Source organism: Phyllostomus discolor, chromosome 14, assembly GCF_004126475.2.
Source record: "Phyllostomus discolor isolate MPI-MPIP mPhyDis1 chromosome 14, mPhyDis1.pri.v3, whole genome shotgun sequence".
NCBI classification, from domain to species: domain Eukaryota; kingdom Metazoa; phylum Chordata; class Mammalia; order Chiroptera; family Phyllostomidae; genus Phyllostomus; species Phyllostomus discolor.
The window spans coordinates 3,311,933-3,330,585 of NC_040916.2; the positions used below are offsets into that span (position 1 = coordinate 3,311,933).

The 18,653-nt window shown below is 44.1% G+C and overlaps 1 protein-coding gene and 1 non-coding gene across 8 annotated transcripts in view; both read left to right on the plus strand.

The window, feature by feature from the left end:
* Positions 1-15,871, plus strand: part of ATP2B4 (ATPase plasma membrane Ca2+ transporting 4) — a 103,328-nt gene extending 87,457 nt beyond the window's left edge. For 3 of the 7 annotated variants that reach the window (XM_036015266.1, XM_028530860.2, XM_036015267.1), the window contains 3 exons: positions 598-705; positions 2,536-2,712; positions 11,348-15,871. In XM_036015266.1, the coding sequence (XP_035871159.1) occupies positions 598-705; positions 2,536-2,712; positions 11,348-11,662 (600 nt within the window). In that variant the 3' untranslated portion in view covers positions 11,663-15,871. Of the gene's footprint in view, positions 1-597; positions 706-2,535; positions 2,713-6,019; positions 6,209-11,347 lie in introns of those variants that run through there. The other 4 variants (XM_028530862.2, XM_036015270.1, XM_036015269.1 and 1 more) reach the window with 4 other exon arrangements.
* Positions 15,872-18,017: 2,146 nt separating this feature from the next.
* Positions 18,018-18,143, plus strand: LOC114512212. Its single transcript, XR_003685788.1, has one exon. It is a non-coding gene; the product is annotated as a small nucleolar RNA SNORA31 (small nucleolar RNA).
* Positions 18,144-18,653: the final 510 nt, after the last annotated feature.

The following is an 18,653-nucleotide window of genomic DNA, read 5'->3' on the forward strand; positions in this document are numbered from 1 at the left end:
AGAAAATGCTGTGCAGTTCTGAGAGAAAGAGAAGAGATGGGAGGGTCCGCATGTGCTTGACAGATGAACCTGGCTTGGGCTCCATAGGGACTGGTGTCAAGAGAGTTGCTGCCCTGGTGGTAAGAGGATTGGGCCCTTCTTTCCTGCCCTGGTCAGAGGTACACTTAAACCTGTGTAGATACAAGAGATTGTGAGCTCACCCTATAACAAATGAGCTCCTGCCTCACTCCTCAGCTGATATCCCTCTTATTGCCCCCACCCTCAGTTCCTCTTCTCCATCACTGTGCCTAATCTTTGTCCCCACTGGCTTTATTCACAAGAAGCCTCTAGCTCCCCCTGCTCCTCCAGCTCTTACATTAATACACTGATTTTCATAGTAACTGTCTGTCTCCCTGTCAGAGTGCTTAAAGACTGTTTGTGTCTGTCTCCCCTTTTCTCCTTCCGGATTTTTTCTTTCTCCTTTCCCAACAAGCACGTCAGGACTTAGACCACAAGGATCCTTGGGTAAGGGGTTATGTGGCTCTGATGGCCTTGGCTGGAGGGCTACCTACCTATTACTCACCTTCCTAATGGCAGGCTACCCCTTCTCTGTTCTAGATTTTCATCGTGGAATTTGGGGGTAAACCCTTCAGTTGTACGAAGCTCACCGTGTCCCAGTGGTTTTGGTGTCTCTTCATTGGTATTGGAGAACTGCTGTGGGGGCAGGTGAGTAACCACTCTGGGGGAAGGTGTGGCCCACCCTCCACCTGCATTCGCACTGCCTGTAGACCTCTTCTCCTTTCCTCCCCACCCCTCGGGTTTTTAAGAGTTTTCCATCATGTAGGATCCCGGGGTAGAATGATCAATGCCCACCATTTTAGAGGCTTCAGATTTCTTCTCTAATCAGGCCTGGAGGCAAGCAAACACCTTAGCTTCTCTGAGATGGGAATGGAAATTTTCAATGAAATTTTGCTTAAAATAATATAATAATAATAATAAAGATCTTAGAGGTAGAAGAGTTTACAAAGCGTATGGTATGTCTTCATTCTAAAGAAACTGCATTCTGGGCCCTGGCTACTCTGCTGATACAGCTGAGGACTTCCCTGCCTCTTCTGTTTCTCACCACGGCCTTCCCTGGGTTGAATGCCTGACTCTCACCTTAATCCAGGGTCACAAGATCTCTAGAAAAGCAGTATAGCATATGGCTCAGAGCATGGGTGTTGGATTGCCTGCCTGAGTTTGAATTCCAGCTCTCCTTTTTACAAGGTGAACCTCAAACAAGTTTCTTAACCACTCTGTGCCTTAGTCTCCTCAACTTAGGATAACTGGATGATTGTTAATTGTTGTCAATCAGCAAATCAGTTACTATACAGAAATGACTTAGAACAATATCTACTACCAGTAAGTACTCAATAAATGTTAGCTGTTAATATTATAGTAATATCCCAGGTCTGGTAAGAGTTTCACTCCTTTCCCAATACCACTTTGCAAGTCCCCTGCTTTGCTCTAAGTGACCCTGAAGGTTCCTCCCCAGGGCTACAGACATTCCCCCAGAGACCTGCTAGTTGTTTCTTTTGTACCTCCCTAATTAAGTACTGTCCTACTTACTAACCCAAGTCCCTCCCGCCTGTTCTGCTTGCTGAAGTTTGTTTACCAGTGGGTCCCTAAACCAGCTTACCGTAGGGTGATGCTTGGTTGTTTCATCTACTGTTTGAAACTCTCATCTGAGCCTAGTCTCACATGTGACTATGTAGCCTTGATGAGAGGTGACAGACAGCCTTCCTTCTACATCACAGTAGCTCCTTCCAACATGTGAAAGCAGAACTTTGACATTCTTCCTATTTCAAAACACTTGGGTCCATGTTGGACCACCCGCACAGCCCCTTTCCCATCTGAGCCCTGTCTGCTCCTCCTTGTATGTAAAGCAGAACTGATTAACAAGTGATGAGCTCACCAAGTAATTTATTTTGAATTGCAAGCCTACCCTACTGCTCCATGGCTTCTGGTAATACTCATATGTCCTTTCTTCCATGGCCTGTCCCACTTACTTCCTCACCACAAGCCCAAAAAGACTTTTAATATCCTTTCAATACAGTTTTATAACACAGGAACTGCCTTGCATGTAGTAACTAAAAAGAGGCTCATTCTTTCCCAACACCATTTCTTCCCCTTACTCAAACACATGTAATGTGACCATCCTATCCCCAGATGTGCTTTCCCCCTCAACCTTGTCTCTACCCCTTCCTACTATGTACCATGCATCAGAGTTCTTCTCTGAAAGGACATATGGCAAAACGGGAAGGAAGAGAATGAAGCATAACTAGGCAGATGACTGGTCGAATACTAGAATACAAGTCCTCTTTGGATGTCCACACATACAGAAAACCTTCTTGGGGTCCTGGCCCTTGGTGAATGATGCTTGAATGGACTCCTGCTTCTCCTGCTATTCCTCCAGTGGGATGGGTCACAGGCCAAAGATCCTGACCCGTGTAAGTTGAATGACAGCTCTTCTCACCCTCATTCTGGTGTTTCCCCTTTTGTTGTACCTGTTCTCAGATAATCTCCACAATACCTACCCAATCCCTGAAGTTCCTGAAGGAGGCTGGGCATGGCATTACCAAAGAGGAGATGACCAAGGATGCAGAAGGGCTAGACGAGATTGACCATGCAGAGATGGAGCTACGCCGAGGCCAGATCCTCTGGTTCCGGGGCCTGAACCGTATCCAGACTCAGGTACTCAGATAGTAGCCCAGCCTTATTGTGGGAGAAGAAATCTCCCCATTTTGGGAAGTTTGGGGAGGGCAGCAGCTCTTGGTGGCCAACATCTCTTCCCTCCAAGGCCCGCTACTAATGGGCAGCCCCAGTTCCCTAGCTTGAGGACATACGGGGCAGAGGCAGTTGCATGAGCATAGTTATAGGGTCTAGAGCATAGTCGTTTAGCTTTGGGTTGGTACTAAAGCCCATTGCAAGCTCTCTGCGTGAGGTGTCTTATAAGCACTAAACCTAACCCAGAGTAGGAAAAGTGAATTCAGAGTCTTTCCCTACCCTCCAGAAAGAAGGAGTTAGATAATATCACTATGCCAGTTGCCCAGCAGACACTTAATGTACAACCTCAAGCTGCTGTTAGGATAATGTAGATGTTAGCTGGGAGTATCTTTGTAAAAGAAACTTAACCTTTTACATCTTCCCCACTTGAAATTTAAGATCATGGTGGGGAATCCGATGGCTAAGGGTGTATAAATGACAATAGTCTCTCAATGCTTGAGTGTCTTTTGCAGGATTCAGACTTGCTTCCCAAAAAGGAAGCTCTAATTTCTTCAAACTTTTTTTTTCTTGCAATTTCTGAAATGGGAGAGAAGCTGCTCCTGATGCTCTTACATCCCCTACCTGTAGTTTCCCCTCTTTCCGTGCAACTGTATCTACCATCTCCTGGGTGAATGGGCTGCTCTAGCCATTGAGAATCCTATCCCTCTCCCTGTTTTTGCCCCATATACCTCTATCATGTTAGTCATGAAATTCTCCACCTGAAGAAACTTTAATTCCCAAGATCTGAAGGGTGCTGTCCAGAGAACAGGCCTCTGTACTGACTGGCTAAAGATCCGGAAATAAGTTTCACTCTCAAATTAGCCTTGCAGATATTTAGAAAGTTCGCTAGTCAAGCCCATCTCCTCTCCTTAGTGCAAAGAGAAGAGAGATGCATTGGATATTCTAAACTAAATGCCTGCTGAGCCCTTGCTTCCCATAGTCCAGACAACAGATGGAAGTGGGAAAGAGGGGCCAGGTAGGAAAACACCGGAACTCCTTTCCCCTCTCTCATGTTCCTCCTGCCAGAGAGGAAGCTCCCTAGGACCTGTAAATACTGCCTCAGGACATCCAGAGCCAACCCTCCAACCTGCCCCCCTACAATTCCTCTAATACCTCCCCGCCTCCCCCTACTCTGCAGCCTGCTGAGCCCATCCAGCAATGGCCTTACGTGCCCAGAGAACCTGGCACCTTTGGCTCCTGTCACTAAGGTCCCAGTGCTTTCCTTCAGGTCTGCTGTTTTCAAAATAACCTGTCTGCTTTTCTTCCCTTTAGGATCCTCTGCCCCCTCTTCTACTACATGATTTCTTTCCCAGCCAGGACTCCCTCATGCCAGTGTCTCCTAGCTCCCAGCCAATCTTCTATCCTGGGGGCTTGAGATTCCTGGATCTTCCTTCTCCTCCACTACCAATTTTCACTCCCTCGACTATGTAGTTTCATTGCCAACATAGCTTTAAAAGTACTACCTTTCCTTCTTGGAAGATGAGGTATTTGGGCCAGAATGACCTTAAAGCCCTGAGCTTAGGCCACAAAGGCAACCTGTTAAAGATGCCACAATAACTAAATCCGTGCCATTGCAGAATGCACCTGACTCTGTAAGCAGACCAGGCTGACTGCCAACCTGCACCCAGACACCTGAAGCTCTCTCCTGGCAAAACTCTTTAGCCTCAGCAGTGTCCTAACAAAATCCCCTGCTATCTGATTCCTGATCTTTATTGTCATTCTCATTGCAACACTTAGGATGGGAGGTGTTGCCAAGCAATCGTCCAGTCCTGGTCTCTTTAGTTGGGAAGAGCTAAAAGAAAGCACTAGAAAGCAGAAGTTTGGGAAACAAGTGCTAGAATCTTGGGAAGGTGAGCCCGGGATCCAGTTTCATTGTGGAAGTTGAGACCTCATAACCCTAATAAGCACTGAGGAAGATATCTCTACAGCTCTTTCTTCCATGTGGCTGAACCCACCCGACATACAAACCCTTTCCTCCCACAGGATTAGTTTCCTCTGTCCCCTGGACCTGAAAACTGTATAATGTGATGAGGGGTGGTGTTTTAGCTCAGAATCCAGAAACTATCCCTAAACGTTTCATGGCTTCTCGGGAAGCTTTATAAGTAAGAATAAGTGGCTCACAAGGTGCCTGCTTTCCCACCTTCTCTCCTGGGGAAATGAAGTCAGATGAGTGGAATTAGCACCTTCCCTGCATTCCTGGGAGATTGCCCATTGCTATTAAGCATGTGGGCATTTTAAAGATGATTCGATCAGATTCTGAAGGATAAAGGAATTCCTTGACTCCCTCCTTGTTACTTAAGGGTCAGGGATCAAGGTGGTAGGTTTGACTGAGGAGCCCCCGCACCCAGACCATTTTTGGAAGACAAATGGCATGAATGACCTCAGGCTCAGAGGAGGAGGGCCCTGGAGACCAGAGACTACTGTGTAGGGCTAGAATGGATGCTGGTCACCACCCACCAACTATCAACTCTTTCTGCCCTTCCTCAGTCTGACTGCTGAGCTATTGTCAGCATTTCTGCCAGACATTTCCAGATCTCCAATGCATTAATGCAGCTAGTGGCATTCTCTCTTAGGAGCCTGGCCATTGGATTCCTGAGCTCCATTCTAGGTCCCTGTCCATCTCATCCCAAGGAGAGGATGTCTCAGAGAAGGAACCCAGAAGAGAGTGAGCCCAGCAATTTGTGGTTAGGGACCTTTCCACTGTGGTCACCTATGTATGGGCTACTACATGCCTCTGTTTTTGCTTTAAACACATGAGTTATTTTCCTGAAAAAAAAAAATGTAAAAATCAGGTAGCCAATTTAATTAGTGTTAGAGGTTCCTGGGCCTCAAAACTTAGTAATATATACTTTACCTTCTATCCTAAGTTGCATGCACTATCTGTGAGGCATCATAGGATGTGGAAGTCCTATTAAAGTTTAGATAGTTTGGGGCACTAGCACGCCTCAAATGACCTCCATCCACTGAAAGGATAGAGCAGACTGGATTCTAGCTGGGTATTTGGACTCCGTGGCCAATTGTTTCTTAAATGAAGTGTGATGTACAATGGACACCTTTCCCCCTGCTCCTTACCAGTGCTTTGTGTGTGAGGGAATCTCTCTGGCTTTCCATCTCCTGTCCCCCTTTCCCAGCTCCTTCCTTTCCCCTTTCCAAATCCCCTAGGACTTTCCCTTCCTCTTTCTTCACCTCTTTCTGACTGTGGAACAAAGCTATTTCACTCTCTGATTCTTTGCAGATCGACGTAATTAACAAATTCCAGACTGGAGCCTCTTTTCAGGGAGTCCTAAAGCGACAGACCATGGGTCAACACCTTGATGTAAAACATGTTCCTAGGTCATCCTATGTAACAGTTGCACCAGTCAAATCTTCCCCCACCACTTCTGTTGCTGCTGCTGTTCCATCTCCTACTCTGGGCAGTGAGTGATGGTCTATTACGATGCATGATTTGCTATAATGACCACAAGAAAGCATGTGGCATCCACTGTACTCAACCATGGTTATCTTTTCCTTTCGGTTTTCCCTTTGATCTTTGACGTCAGGGAAGAAAAATGGGACAAAAAGCCCACTCCAAAGTCAGGCTACGTGCCATTTTATTTTGTTTTATTTTATTTATTTATTTATGTATTTATAATGTTGAAAAGCTATTAAATCATACTATTTTAAAGACCTGTTTTCTAATTGTTCCGTTGCATTACTTGTTTCTTCCTTGAGTTTTTGTTTTGTTCTACTTTTTTTTTTTGTTTGTTTTTTGCTTTGTTTGGATATGTTGTTGTTTCTCTCCTCTCCTGCTCCTTAAGCTAGATATAAGGTTAAGCCAAATGGAAATACAGAAACTCTCTTCATTTGGGGGCAAGATTGAGATCTCCCAAGAAAGGTATGAAGGAAGCTATTGTTCCCATGTTTTTTGTTTTTTTACCAGTTGACCTTTCATAATTGAGCCAGTATCAAACTTGACCACTAATAATAGTCCTTTTGGTGACTGCTCTATTTTTAGCTGGCAGTATTGGCATAATAGTTATAGCTGAATATGAAGAAACAAAAGTATTCAACTCAAATGCACAGGGCTGTGTAGCCCTGTTGTTTTATTTTTCAGGGACTTTAAACAAAATTCTAGTTTAAGAGTCAATTAATTCACATCTGGGTAGAAGAAATATATGAAAAGACCACAGTAACTTATTTTTCACCCTGGCTGGTGTGGCTTAGTGGGTTGACCAGCCTTAGCCTGTGGACCAAAAGGTTGCTAGTTCAATTCCCAGTCAGAGCACAACCCTGGGTTGCAGGCCAGGTCCCTAGTTGGCAACGTGCAAGAGGCAACTGATTGATGTTTCTCTCCCTCTCTTTCTCCCTCCCTTCCCTTCTCTCTAAAAAATAAGTTAATTCTTTTTTTAAAAAAACTTATTTTTCTTAACCTGTTAAACCTTTTTTTTTTTTTAAGAAATTCCTAAAGAGCAACCTTTTTTCTTGCTTCTCCTTTCCTTTAGGAATAAAATAGAAAAATAGAAGCAGGAAGTTTGAAAACCATTGCCTCACCAGTAGCAAACCCTTCATATCTTATTTTGCACACAAAGTTCTAGGAACCCCTTTTTCAGCCAGCCTGTCCATTGGAACTCTGTCTACACTCAGCCTGAGATCTGGTGTCCCCATTAGTGGATTACATTAGTAGGTTATTGGATTCTTGTTAATGCTTATGGCTTCCTCCTATTCCTGGTCATTTTACCTTTCCCAAATGGGATACAGAGAGGAGAGAGAAGTCTGTTTGCTGATAGTGCCATTACAGTATTTGGTGGGAAAGGAATCTCTCTGTATTAAGTATACTGTTGGCTTAAATTTCTGAGTGTTTGTCTCTGTCTCCCTCCCAAGCCCCTCTTCCAGCCCAGGGATGGGGGGGTGAAGAAAGAACAGTTGCACTGTCAGGAGTTCACATGGCTGTGAGCTGCATTAGTTGACCAGGCCAAGATTATTTGTTGTCTTTTTAACTAACTGCAAGTGTTCTCATGTGAGGTATTGAGGGTATTTATATAGATATGTATTAGTTTAGGCGCAAAGGCAGTCAAAGAACTAAATGTCTTACCCTGCAAATATCTAAGAGCCTTTAGCTCTAATGCTCCCATATTTCTCTCTTATTTCCATTTTCTTCAACTTTTGCCATGTTCTCCTAACTAATTTGCGTTCTTTTTTTTAATCCTGCCTTTACGTTAGGAAGGGTTAGTGTCAGATATCTCAGTGATTTGCAGGTGGAAGGCACTAAGCAGAAGACAGCCCACTGAGCTCTTGCAGAGTTGTTGGTAGAGGGTGTGCTGCACACCCTCAAGACTGAAAATTGGTCAGGGGAGACAGACCATACCTGCTCATTCTCCAGCTCCTTCTTCCTTGGAGGTCCTAGAAGTTAATATCCATACATTTTAAAACCTTCTTTCTCATTTCAGATCTCCAAATGAATTCAATTATTTATCTAACCTTCAGTAGGTAAATCTCTAACATTTTCCTCTATAGGAAAGCCCTTATCTCTTTTCTTCCCCTGGTTTCTGAAAAGCAAGCAGAAAACTACAGAATACCAGCTGAGGAAATGGAGTCTTCATCTGCCCACTCATTAAGCTACAGAGAGTGGCCCTTTGCACTCATGCCTAACCCAAGGTCTAGCCTGATGGGGATCCTGAGTCATGAGGAAGATTTGCCCTTTAATCAGCCGCTTCACCAGTAGACCTGGGGCCACAGAAGAGACATTCTCCAGAGTCGTCATTCAGAGATGATGAGCAGGGAAGGAAGGGCGGATTAGCTGAGTGGAGAGAAACTAAAGCTTTCACAGCACCCACCTCACTAGCTGTGTCTTGTTTCCCGTGCACTGCTCATGTACCACGCAGCATGCATCAGGAAGGGAAGAGAACCTGGGCTGGACTGGTGATGGCGTGTTTGTGCTTGTTTATCGGCATGTGTCATATACTCTCTGAGGCCAGTGTTGAACTTGAGGAGCGTTCTGGCACAACCCCATGCCCTCTATCCCCTCACCTTTCTTTCCACCTGCCAAGCCACCAGATGGTACTCCCTAGCTTTCTGACTCCACTTCACTTGAACTTCCCTTGCAGGTAACTGGTTTCCCTTTAGATTCCAGAAGTCCTGCAGTCAAGCCAGATAGCCGTTGCTTGCTCCCCTAAAGAAGAAATTTTCCCTATTTTTTCCATCGACCCACCACCAATTCACTTTTATCTCCCTTACTGTTTACCTGTAACAGTGTTATGATCACCCCAACTTTTCCTCTAGGTTAGAGGAAAAGCCAGTGAACAGGGCTCCAGACCCCCACTGCAACCCCAGTTTTTAAAAATCTGTTTTCTATATTGAACTTCATATCATTGTTTTTATAAAGCATTCAATGCTTAAAACAATAGAAGCAGGAACTTTTAAAAATCATTGATATCAAAGATGATCAACTGGTGTTATAAATGTACCTGTTCACCTGCAGCACTTGTTAGAAATTTTGAGATCTCAAAAGCAGGTGAAAAAGTATAAGCTATGTTGTCACTCCTGCTGGGGATGGTATGGCTTTGAACCCATCTCTTGACCAGGGCCAAGAGAGAAGGCATTGAATTTGGGTTTACTTAAACCAAGTTGCCTTGCTCTAAGTTTGGTGTAGATGAGTTAAAACTTAGGACTTCCTGAAGACCAGATGAAGCCTCTATTCCATGTAACCTCACCTAGATAGGGATCAAAGGAACATGATCAGGAAAATTCGCCTAGATGGTCAATAAGAATCACAGAAGGAGGGAAAAGTAGGTCCTTACTTTCTGTTCAGCATGGTGAATATGTGCCAAAGTTCCTTGATTCTTCGTGGCTGAGGTGTTGAACTGATTCTATTAAGTGGCAAAGAGTCCTTACCCTCTGGGCTCTGAGCACCCTTGGTCCTGGGTGGGTCTGCCAGGTTGTCACAGAGTAAGAAAAGATAAGGAAAGCCTAGCCAGCAGAGACACAACTTCAATGAACCTTCCTTGCACATTACTTTTGAAAGTTCTCTACAATGATAGGAAGTACTGGAAGAAATGATCCAACCAAGTGATTTGCCTCTTCATATGTTCTGCTGTCTCCACATTCTTCTCCAGGAACATATTCTTTGGTTAAACAGCAGAGGGATGTAAAAGGTGCCCTACCCCAACACTTATCATTCCTCTATCCCACTCCCCACCTCAACAGTTCTTCCTATATTACTCCCATCTCTTTTCCAATGGAAGAATTTTTGACCAAGACCAGAATCAGCCACCTCCCAACAACGAAAATCTCACAACTGCTTTCTTTTCCCCTGTCCTCACTCTCCAACCTCCTGGGATACAATTTTCTCCACCAACCTCAATTCTACTCAACCATGTTCTAAACCATCCCTCAGAGAGACCTGCAGCTCAGAAAAGCAGGCTGCCAAACCAGGTGCCTATGGGTAAGGCAAAGGCTGGTCACAGGGATTGTGGTCCATTTTTTCCCTTTCTCTGAATTGCCTGAACCCTCTATTTTTGTGCAGTAAAACAAAGACTAACATGGGACACTGCATGTCCCTTTCCTTGTCCAATAAAACTACAAATTGCTGCCTTTCCTTCATCTTCATACACCCCATCAGAAAAGCCACTTGTTTGTAGCACTGTCCTCTGGATTGGGTGTTTTTTGTCCTGGTCCCATCCTTTTCCTTCTCCACGTAAGATCATGCTTCTCTCAATGATTTAGAAACAGCCGGAGGAAGCTGTGAGACTGGGCAGAGTTGCCATGTATCAGAGACATGGACATGCATTTGCGTATGAAAGCCAGGTCTTCTCTCAGTAGTCAGGAGGAAGGCGTCTTTTGATATCTTCGATACTTGTATTTCATCCACATCTTCCAGGGGAGGGACAGAAGGAAGGGGGCAGGATGGAGGTTGTGGGATATAAATATATGCATGTCTCCTGATGAAAGAGCAATTATTCAATTGGAGAATATGAGATTTAATTTCTTGCATGCTGCTGACACAAATGAAGATTGGTTTGTCTGCCTTGCTGCATTATATTTATGGCCACTTATCACCCAGAGTGTATTGTGTCCAGATTGGTACGTGTTTGGCTATTTGAGGGTTTTAAACAGATAACTAAACTTCAATATATAATTTTTCCATTCTACATTCACAGAATGTTTGGCTTCTACACAAAAATCCACATGTCTAAACAATCTTTTAAATGTGGCTGTTCGTTTGCACCTAGTTCCAATATCTGTGCCCTCTGTTCAAAAGAACTAATGAATCTTTTTGTTTTCTGTTTTGTTTTGAGTGGATTGTTTGGGAATGCTAACTTTGCTTTGGGTTTTCTATTTTTTTAAAGCAGCTTTTGAAACATCTTAGTTGTTTGTCATTACTCACCTCACCCCACCCAATGCTTGAAATTTGAGCCACATAAATGTTTTTAGTGTTCCACGATCTGTTTCATGTATGGTTTTTGTTGTTGATCAGTAATGTTTTGTAGTTTGGGTTTGGTTTCTCTCCTCAAACCACCAGTTTCTTGTTCTACTGGCCAATTCTCATCTCTATTTTCTCATCCTTCTTTTCCTTCCCCTGGTATAGATCAAAGTGGTCAAAGCATTCCATAGTTCCCTCCATGAAAGCATCCAGAAATCTAGCAACCAACACTCCATCCACAACTTCATGACCCACCCTGAATTCACCATAGATGAGGAGGTGCCACGAACACCACTCCTGGATGAGCAAGAGGAGAAAAGTCTTGAAAACGTTTCCAAGCCTGGGACTAGGGTGCTCCTGTTGGATGGGGAGGTCACTCCGTACGCCAACAAAAACAACAATGCAGTGGATTGCAGCCAGGTGCAAATTGTTGCCTCCCACTCGGACAGCCCTCTGCACAGCCTGGAGACATCAGTTTGAACTTTATTCTCTGACTCCCATTCCTGCTTTTCCTATTTCCTGTTCATCTCTCCCATCTATAAGATGATCGTAGGACTTTTCACTGTCATGTCAGTTGCTCTCAAGTATGTGTGAGCCCCACCTGTCCATGAAGAAGAGAACAGACCTACAAGGATTTCAACTTACACTTGAGTTGGGGTTTGTAGCAGGACCCTGTCAAATCCCAGGCAGTTAGTGAAGTAGAACTTACTCCTTGGCTATATCAGTTGTCATTTTTAAAGAAGTGATATGATCCTCTTGGCATCCACCCCAACCTGAATTCTCCCCCAGCATTCATACATGTGTTGCCATCCCCTGACTTCTGGATTCTACCCTATGAGTCTGTACCATTTATAACCTCATTTGAGGGTTCAGAGAGACAAATACTCTCAAATGAAATGTGTGGGAAGCAGGAATGGAGTGTATGGAATTAGCCTATAGAGTGATTGTTTTTAAAATCATTTTCCCATTTTGAAAACTTATACCTAAAGCCCTCTAGCTCTTTCTACCCTTCCAGTCAAACTTCCCCAAGGTCTTTTGACTGTTGTCTTCTTTACTTTCACTTTTTTCTTTTTTTTTAAGTTGTGATGATTAAGAAAGTGGAAAAAACCTGGATGAATTGAGTCAGCTTTGACCATTCTCTCTTCTGGTCCCAACAGACCCCTTGATTTAGTTTTAGAGGCAGACAAGTTTTCTTTGCTAACAGGGTCTTTTGAAGCTATTGAGAACTGGTAAGAATGTACTCCTGCTGTTACCAGGTTATTTACTTCTAAACTTGTCAAGTATGTGTGGTTCCTAAGTACAAGAGAGATCAACCTTGACTATGAAGCTTGCGTATGTGTGATATGTCATTTTTACTATAACCCTGAGATTTCTCCTATTCCTAAAGTGGCAGCAAATGAAATCTACTGAGAATGACCGTGTCTCCTAACTGAACTTAGATATCAAGGACCAGAAGCTGGCAAGTCTAGGACAAGACAGACCAGCAAAGCCAACTCCTGTAGAGTCTTTGGAGTGACCACTACTGTTTTCAAAGCCATCTGGCAAGGCTCCTCCAGGGCAGGACCTAGTTGTTGGAAGAGTGAGTGTTGAAAAGCCTTGAGAGAAGCCAAAGGGCCATTCTAGCAGGATCTGAGAAACCAAAAACCTTGAGCTTAGATAGCTGGGTATCAGCTTTGACATTCCCTTCAGTTGTTTAATCCTACTCTTTGCTACATCTCCTAATTTGTCCAGTCTCTGAAAAGGTTCCAACCTTTCTCAAATATTCTGATTTTGAAAATATGGATCCAAAGTGGGAGGCTCCAGTGACATTTTGCTGACGTAAAGGAACAAAAGACACCCTAAAAAATCTCTCCATCCTCTCTTCCTTTCTCTCACATGCCCCACACAAGCCCCCCTACAGAACGTGCTCACCTGCTGCACAGTAAAGCTCTGTGCCTTCTTTCCCTGAACACTGCCCAAAGTATCCCTTTCACCTGCCTCTCAGGAGCTGGGGACTTCTCTAGGAGATTTTTTTAAGTGTACCTTAATGGGACAAGGTGGAGCCACATTTGCAGCAGCTCCATTTTTATCACTGCTGATGTTGGTTTATGCTCTTCTGTGCAGGGGTTTGCTCATGTCTGCCAATTTCCTCCTCCCACTGAAGCCTGCCCCTCTTTGCAGAGTGATGGGAGTAGGGAGAAGGGGCTTGTGGGTATGATGAAGTGCCAAATGTCCATTTGTGAGAGTTAGAGCACCCAAACCTGTCCTCTCCAACCTTCTCTTCTGGATGCCGCCTCCCTCAGCCTTTCACCTGAGCTGTCCAAGGTAGAAAGAGGGAAGAAAACAGTGCTCCCTAGACACCCCCACTACCACAGAATCCACCGCGTTGGGCCTTGGTTTCGTGAAGGTGACACATGTCAGTGATCTTTGCCCCGTCTGAAACACTCATGGGGGAGGACAAACAGCTCACACAAGGTGTTAGGTGTTCACATGTATATTTATTAAGTACATTGGAAGATTTCGTTCTGCCAAGTCTTTTATTACCTCAGATCAGTTTGAAAAACAAGCCAATAACAAACTGTGGAGGCTATTTTACCATTCCTGCTCCCAAAAGACTCTCATGGTGCCTGACAGGCTCCTCCTGAGAGTTTGTGTCTACTTTTAAAGTCAACGGTTTTTTATGTATTCTAGTTTCCATAGTAGGATAGAAATATTATGCAAAAATATATAGTTTTCTTTAGATCCGAAACTGGTATTTTTTTGAATCAGCCATATGCATTTTGTTTAAAGGATTTAAAAATAAAGTGCTGTCATGTAACCCTGTGGAGGGAGCCCATAACCAGCTGTTTAACATGACAGTTGACTTAGTGTATTTGTAATTGGTTCAAAACCAATGCACCATAATTCCTTTCTCCAAACAGCCATCTTTATACTTAGGGGAAAATTTTGTTGGGTTCTAGACTTTTTTAATATACATTTTGTTGATATGGAATTGAGTGAGTTTAAGTGTTTATGTGCCTATGTTTTTTTACATGTTTTTTTCTATTCGGTTTCAGCAATCCAGCTGGCAGTGAGTAAATATGGCATAAGTTAATAAAGCTTTCCCCCAAAATGGTGCTTTGGATTTGAAAAGGAACTGGTGGGGAGAAGGGGGAACTATTATCCTAGACTGCTCTCTTGATAAGTCTAGAAAAATGGATAGTATGCTGATGGGAAGGAAAGCATCCAGCAAGAAGGCAGAGCCAGCAGAAGTGAGTGTATGCCCCTGTCAAGGTGGGTGCCAGGCTCTCTAGTAACAGGTGACTAAGGTCAGGGGCCTTGGTTGGATTTTGTTTCTTGAGGAATAGCTGGCAGAGTGGTACCCAAGACATGAACATCTCTTGGGCTACAAGGATACTCTGATTCGGGGTTTGCATTTTTTTACCTCCAGCAGGAGGTTCTTTTACCTCCTGTTGCCTCTGGGGTTTTCCATTAGTGAGGTTTTATGCAAGGGTCTGAGTTGAGACATCTTCTCCTTCCCTAGAAAGGTGTTGTGCAATGTATAAAATGGAGAATAGAGTTCTAATTGAAATAAAAAAAAAACAGGCTGATTCTAGCCCCGGCTGATCATCTTAGGGCTAGATCCTTCCCATAGGTGCCCCCTGACCTCTGAAATGACTCACATCCCTGAAAGTTGTAGAGAGACCAACCTAGAAATTCCTCTGGCACTTGTGTGTGTTCTTTGGGTTTAGCTTTCTTTTGCCCCTTGAGCTTCAGAGGGGAGCATTTGCACTTAAATCTGAGTGATTACCTCACTGCCAAAACCCAGAGGGGCGTGACAAGCTCACATGTGCCCTGAAACCCCAGAGGCAGAGCTTCCTTTCTTTCTGGCTTCCTTGCCTATCAGTTGAAGCAGCCCATGATACCATCACAAAGTACACACTTCTCACTTTTCCTAACAAGGGACCACCCCACTGCAACGGTGGGGGTGAGGCATTTAGAAATGCCTGCTATTCTTAAGCCATTCCAGCCCCTTCCTCAGAATAGACCAGAGAGCCTTCCATTGAGCTCAGTGCCAGTCTTTTTTGCCTTCCCAGCCCTGCTATCAGGCCTGCTGTCCCATTTCCTCTTGCTTAAGAGGTGGAGGGAAGTGAGCTCCCCGTGGCTGAACTAGCCTTTGGTTCGTGTTTCCTCCCCATATGTATATATATGCCATATGTGACTATGCCATATATATGTGCCAACAAATCTAACTATGTTGTTCTTTTCAAATCAGCACGCAGATAGGAGATCTGAGTTTCTTTTATTTTTTTTCCAGTAACTAGTATAGTAAACACTGGTTTTTTGTATAAGAATAAAAACAAGACAAAAGATAGGCCACTGTGGTCTGCATGACATCAGTAAACAAACGGTGATATCAAATCAGTGTGCACCCCAGTGTGTGTTGCCATAATTTGCTGTTCAGCCTAACAGTGCACCCAATCTGTATTTGCATTTTGATATTATTTAAGCTCTCTGTACAATGTTTTGCATGTATTTATATGGTTCTTAGGAAAAAAATGCTATAAACTGACAAATCTGAAATTCAAATATGTTGTTCCACTGAGACAGGAAGAAGAGGAGTTTTAAAAGATGGAAAAAAGGGATAATTTTTTTGGAACCAATAAAGTTTGTTGCTAATGAGCAGAAATCAGTACTGCCGTGCACTGAGAATAAAAGCCCACGCCCACTGGTAATGGTGCTGTCCTCCGTGTGTCTCCACTTCTGGATGATGTCACTGGTTGTTGAGGTTGGGAAAGGGTCTGTGATGGCCATGTTGGGAACTCCACCAGTGCAAGCCCAGAACTTGCCTTATTCGTGGACCCTGACTCACTTCTCTGTCACCATTTCCCTCGGTGACTCGTGGCCCTGGTTGTCAGCTCTGTCCCCTTGTGGTACAAGTTTTGTTCTGCCCTCTTTGGTTAGAATCTACAACCAGGGAATTGTGAAGCTGACACTTTTGAAAAACGACCAACTTGGAAGGATAAGAAAGAGGTGGAGTCTTTCTTTTTATTTTCCATTGTAGGTTCCCTCCCAAATACCCTTGCCAAAAAGGGATGCAAAACACACACATACCCACCCGCCTCTAGAGTCCTTTCTAAAGTATGGCCCTATACGTCACCGTCGTCTTTGTTGGGCCCTAGGTCTGTGCCTCTCTGTGCCAGACAGGATCTTAAGGACCCACACCTCCTACCCCAGTGTGCAGTAAGGCACAGAGAAGAATGAACTTCAAAGTTGCTCTCTGGCAGGGACCAATGTCTCCTAAGATAATTGGTTTAATGGAGTACAAAAGCCAGCTCGGCTCCATGGGCCTGGGTTACTAATGGAAAAGCCCACACTCTTTTCTTTTTCCCTACCCCCAGTTCTAGGAATGAATTATTTCTTTGCCCCCAGCCTTTAATGGTTTGTGAGTCTCCCCTTTCTCAGCCACTATATATATCCTGTCCCTACGGTCACTGGGTCTGTTTGTCACTCTCTATCAAGACTGATTGGTTCCCTCCCAAACACACAACCAGGCCAACTCTGAATTACTCTGGTAAACCCAAAAATGACTGTGTGCCAGTGAGCTGGTTACCAGCTTCTGACCCAAGTCTGTTACGGCATGGTTTTCACGTCACTGCAAGCAGGAAGGAGAACGAAAATGGATGTCCTTCACCAGGAAATAATATGGAAACCTTGTAAGTAAAACATGCAAACATGTCACTCTTTCTGTGTGGCTCATGTCACCAACATGAACCTAAGCCATGAGAGGTAATTTCCTGCTAAGTTCACTGACTATAATACTTTTAGCTTTGAAAGGTAGTAGCTTCTGGGTTCTGGGCTTTCCCGTACCCTGATGTGGAACTAATCACAAGTCTCTATGTCTCTGAGCCTTGTTTGAGACACCTCCCTATCCTCAGAAGACACACACAGAACAGAGCAGTCTCTGAATGCCCCAACCCCCACGCTATCTCCAGAGAAGCTGGTGTTAAACCAGAATGCCATGTCATGCTTATTTACAAAGAGAACTTACATGATCCACGTATTAGAAAAGCCAAATTACAGCCAGAAGTTTGACTTTAGTTTATAAAATTTGAGCAAGAGGAAACACCTGGACTGTCTAAGTGGCCAGCACCATCACACTCAAAGCCAGATACACCCACTTCTGCTGAGGTAGCCCGGCCCCCGAGTTCAGGCTGAGACACCAGTGGGTTTCTCTGATGTCCCCTGTAGTGGAGGCCACATAGACCACCCTTCAAACAGCACAGCCAATTAGGTTAAGTTTCCTTGCTGTGCTAGACCCAGGAATGCTACGTTAAAACACTGATTTGGGTTTTATAGCTCCCAATCTTCCTGTGCTGGCCTTATTTAAAGCAAATGTGCGTGGAAACTTACTTGAAAGAGGAAGTGCGGCTGGGGAGGGAAGGGCTAGGAACTAGTGATTGCCCTCAGCCATCTGTCAAAGAGAGAATAAAACCCCAAGATAAGAATTCCCACATCTTCCTTGCCAAATCTTTGAGCTGCAACTGCTGCTGATGAGGGAGGAGAAAGGGCTTCGAATGGTTTTCTGCTCACCCTCTGGTGGAGGATCTAAAGAGAAAAATTAGAGAACTGGAGTACGACTGTGATGCGTGGCAGCCTAGGAGGCAGGAGGCACATGTCCTGAGCCCCACCCTATCTCTTGATTTTCCATCTCCACAAGGAGACGGTCACAAAACGTAGAAGATTTTCAGACTGCACTTTGAAGATCTGAAAGCTTTCCTCAGAGTTGCCTCAGAGCCCACAGGTGTTCAACAAAAATGGCTTTTTAAAAAATGTGTTTGGCTTTCAGGTTAGCTATAGCTTTATTTTTAAAATATTGCATCCACTGATAGACCTTGAACAATCTAACATTGTTCTTTTGGTTTGCACTAGGATGCAAAAGAAAAAAATCCCTGCACTTTCTGTCTTTGTGGCAGCCCAGATTGAATAGGGGACTACATCTGCGGCTAAATAAATAAAGAAATAAATAACAATAGGAATATTAAGAGCCCTGGCTGGTGTGGCTCAGTTGGTTGGAGTGTTGTCCCGTACACTGAAAGGTTATGATTTCAATCCTTAGGGCACATGCCTAGGTTGCTGGTTTGATCCCCTGTAGGGGCACTTATAAAAGGCAACACATCGGTGTTCTCACATTAATGTTTCTCCCCCTCTCCAAAATCAATAAGCAAGTCCTTGAATGAGGATTAAAAATAATACTAATAAGTCCTGGCTTGTGTCGCTCAGTGGATTGAGCACCGGCCTGCGGACCACGTTCCCAGTCAGGGCACAGGCCTGGGTTGTGGGCCAGGTCGGGCCCCCAGTAGGGGCACGTGAGAAGCAACCACACATTAATGTTTCTCTCCCTCTCTTTCTCCTTCCTTTCCCCCTCTCTAAAAATAAATAAAATATTTAAAATAATAATAACAATAGCACTGTGAACTAGTAATCTCTGAAATGCTATGATTCTAATGAA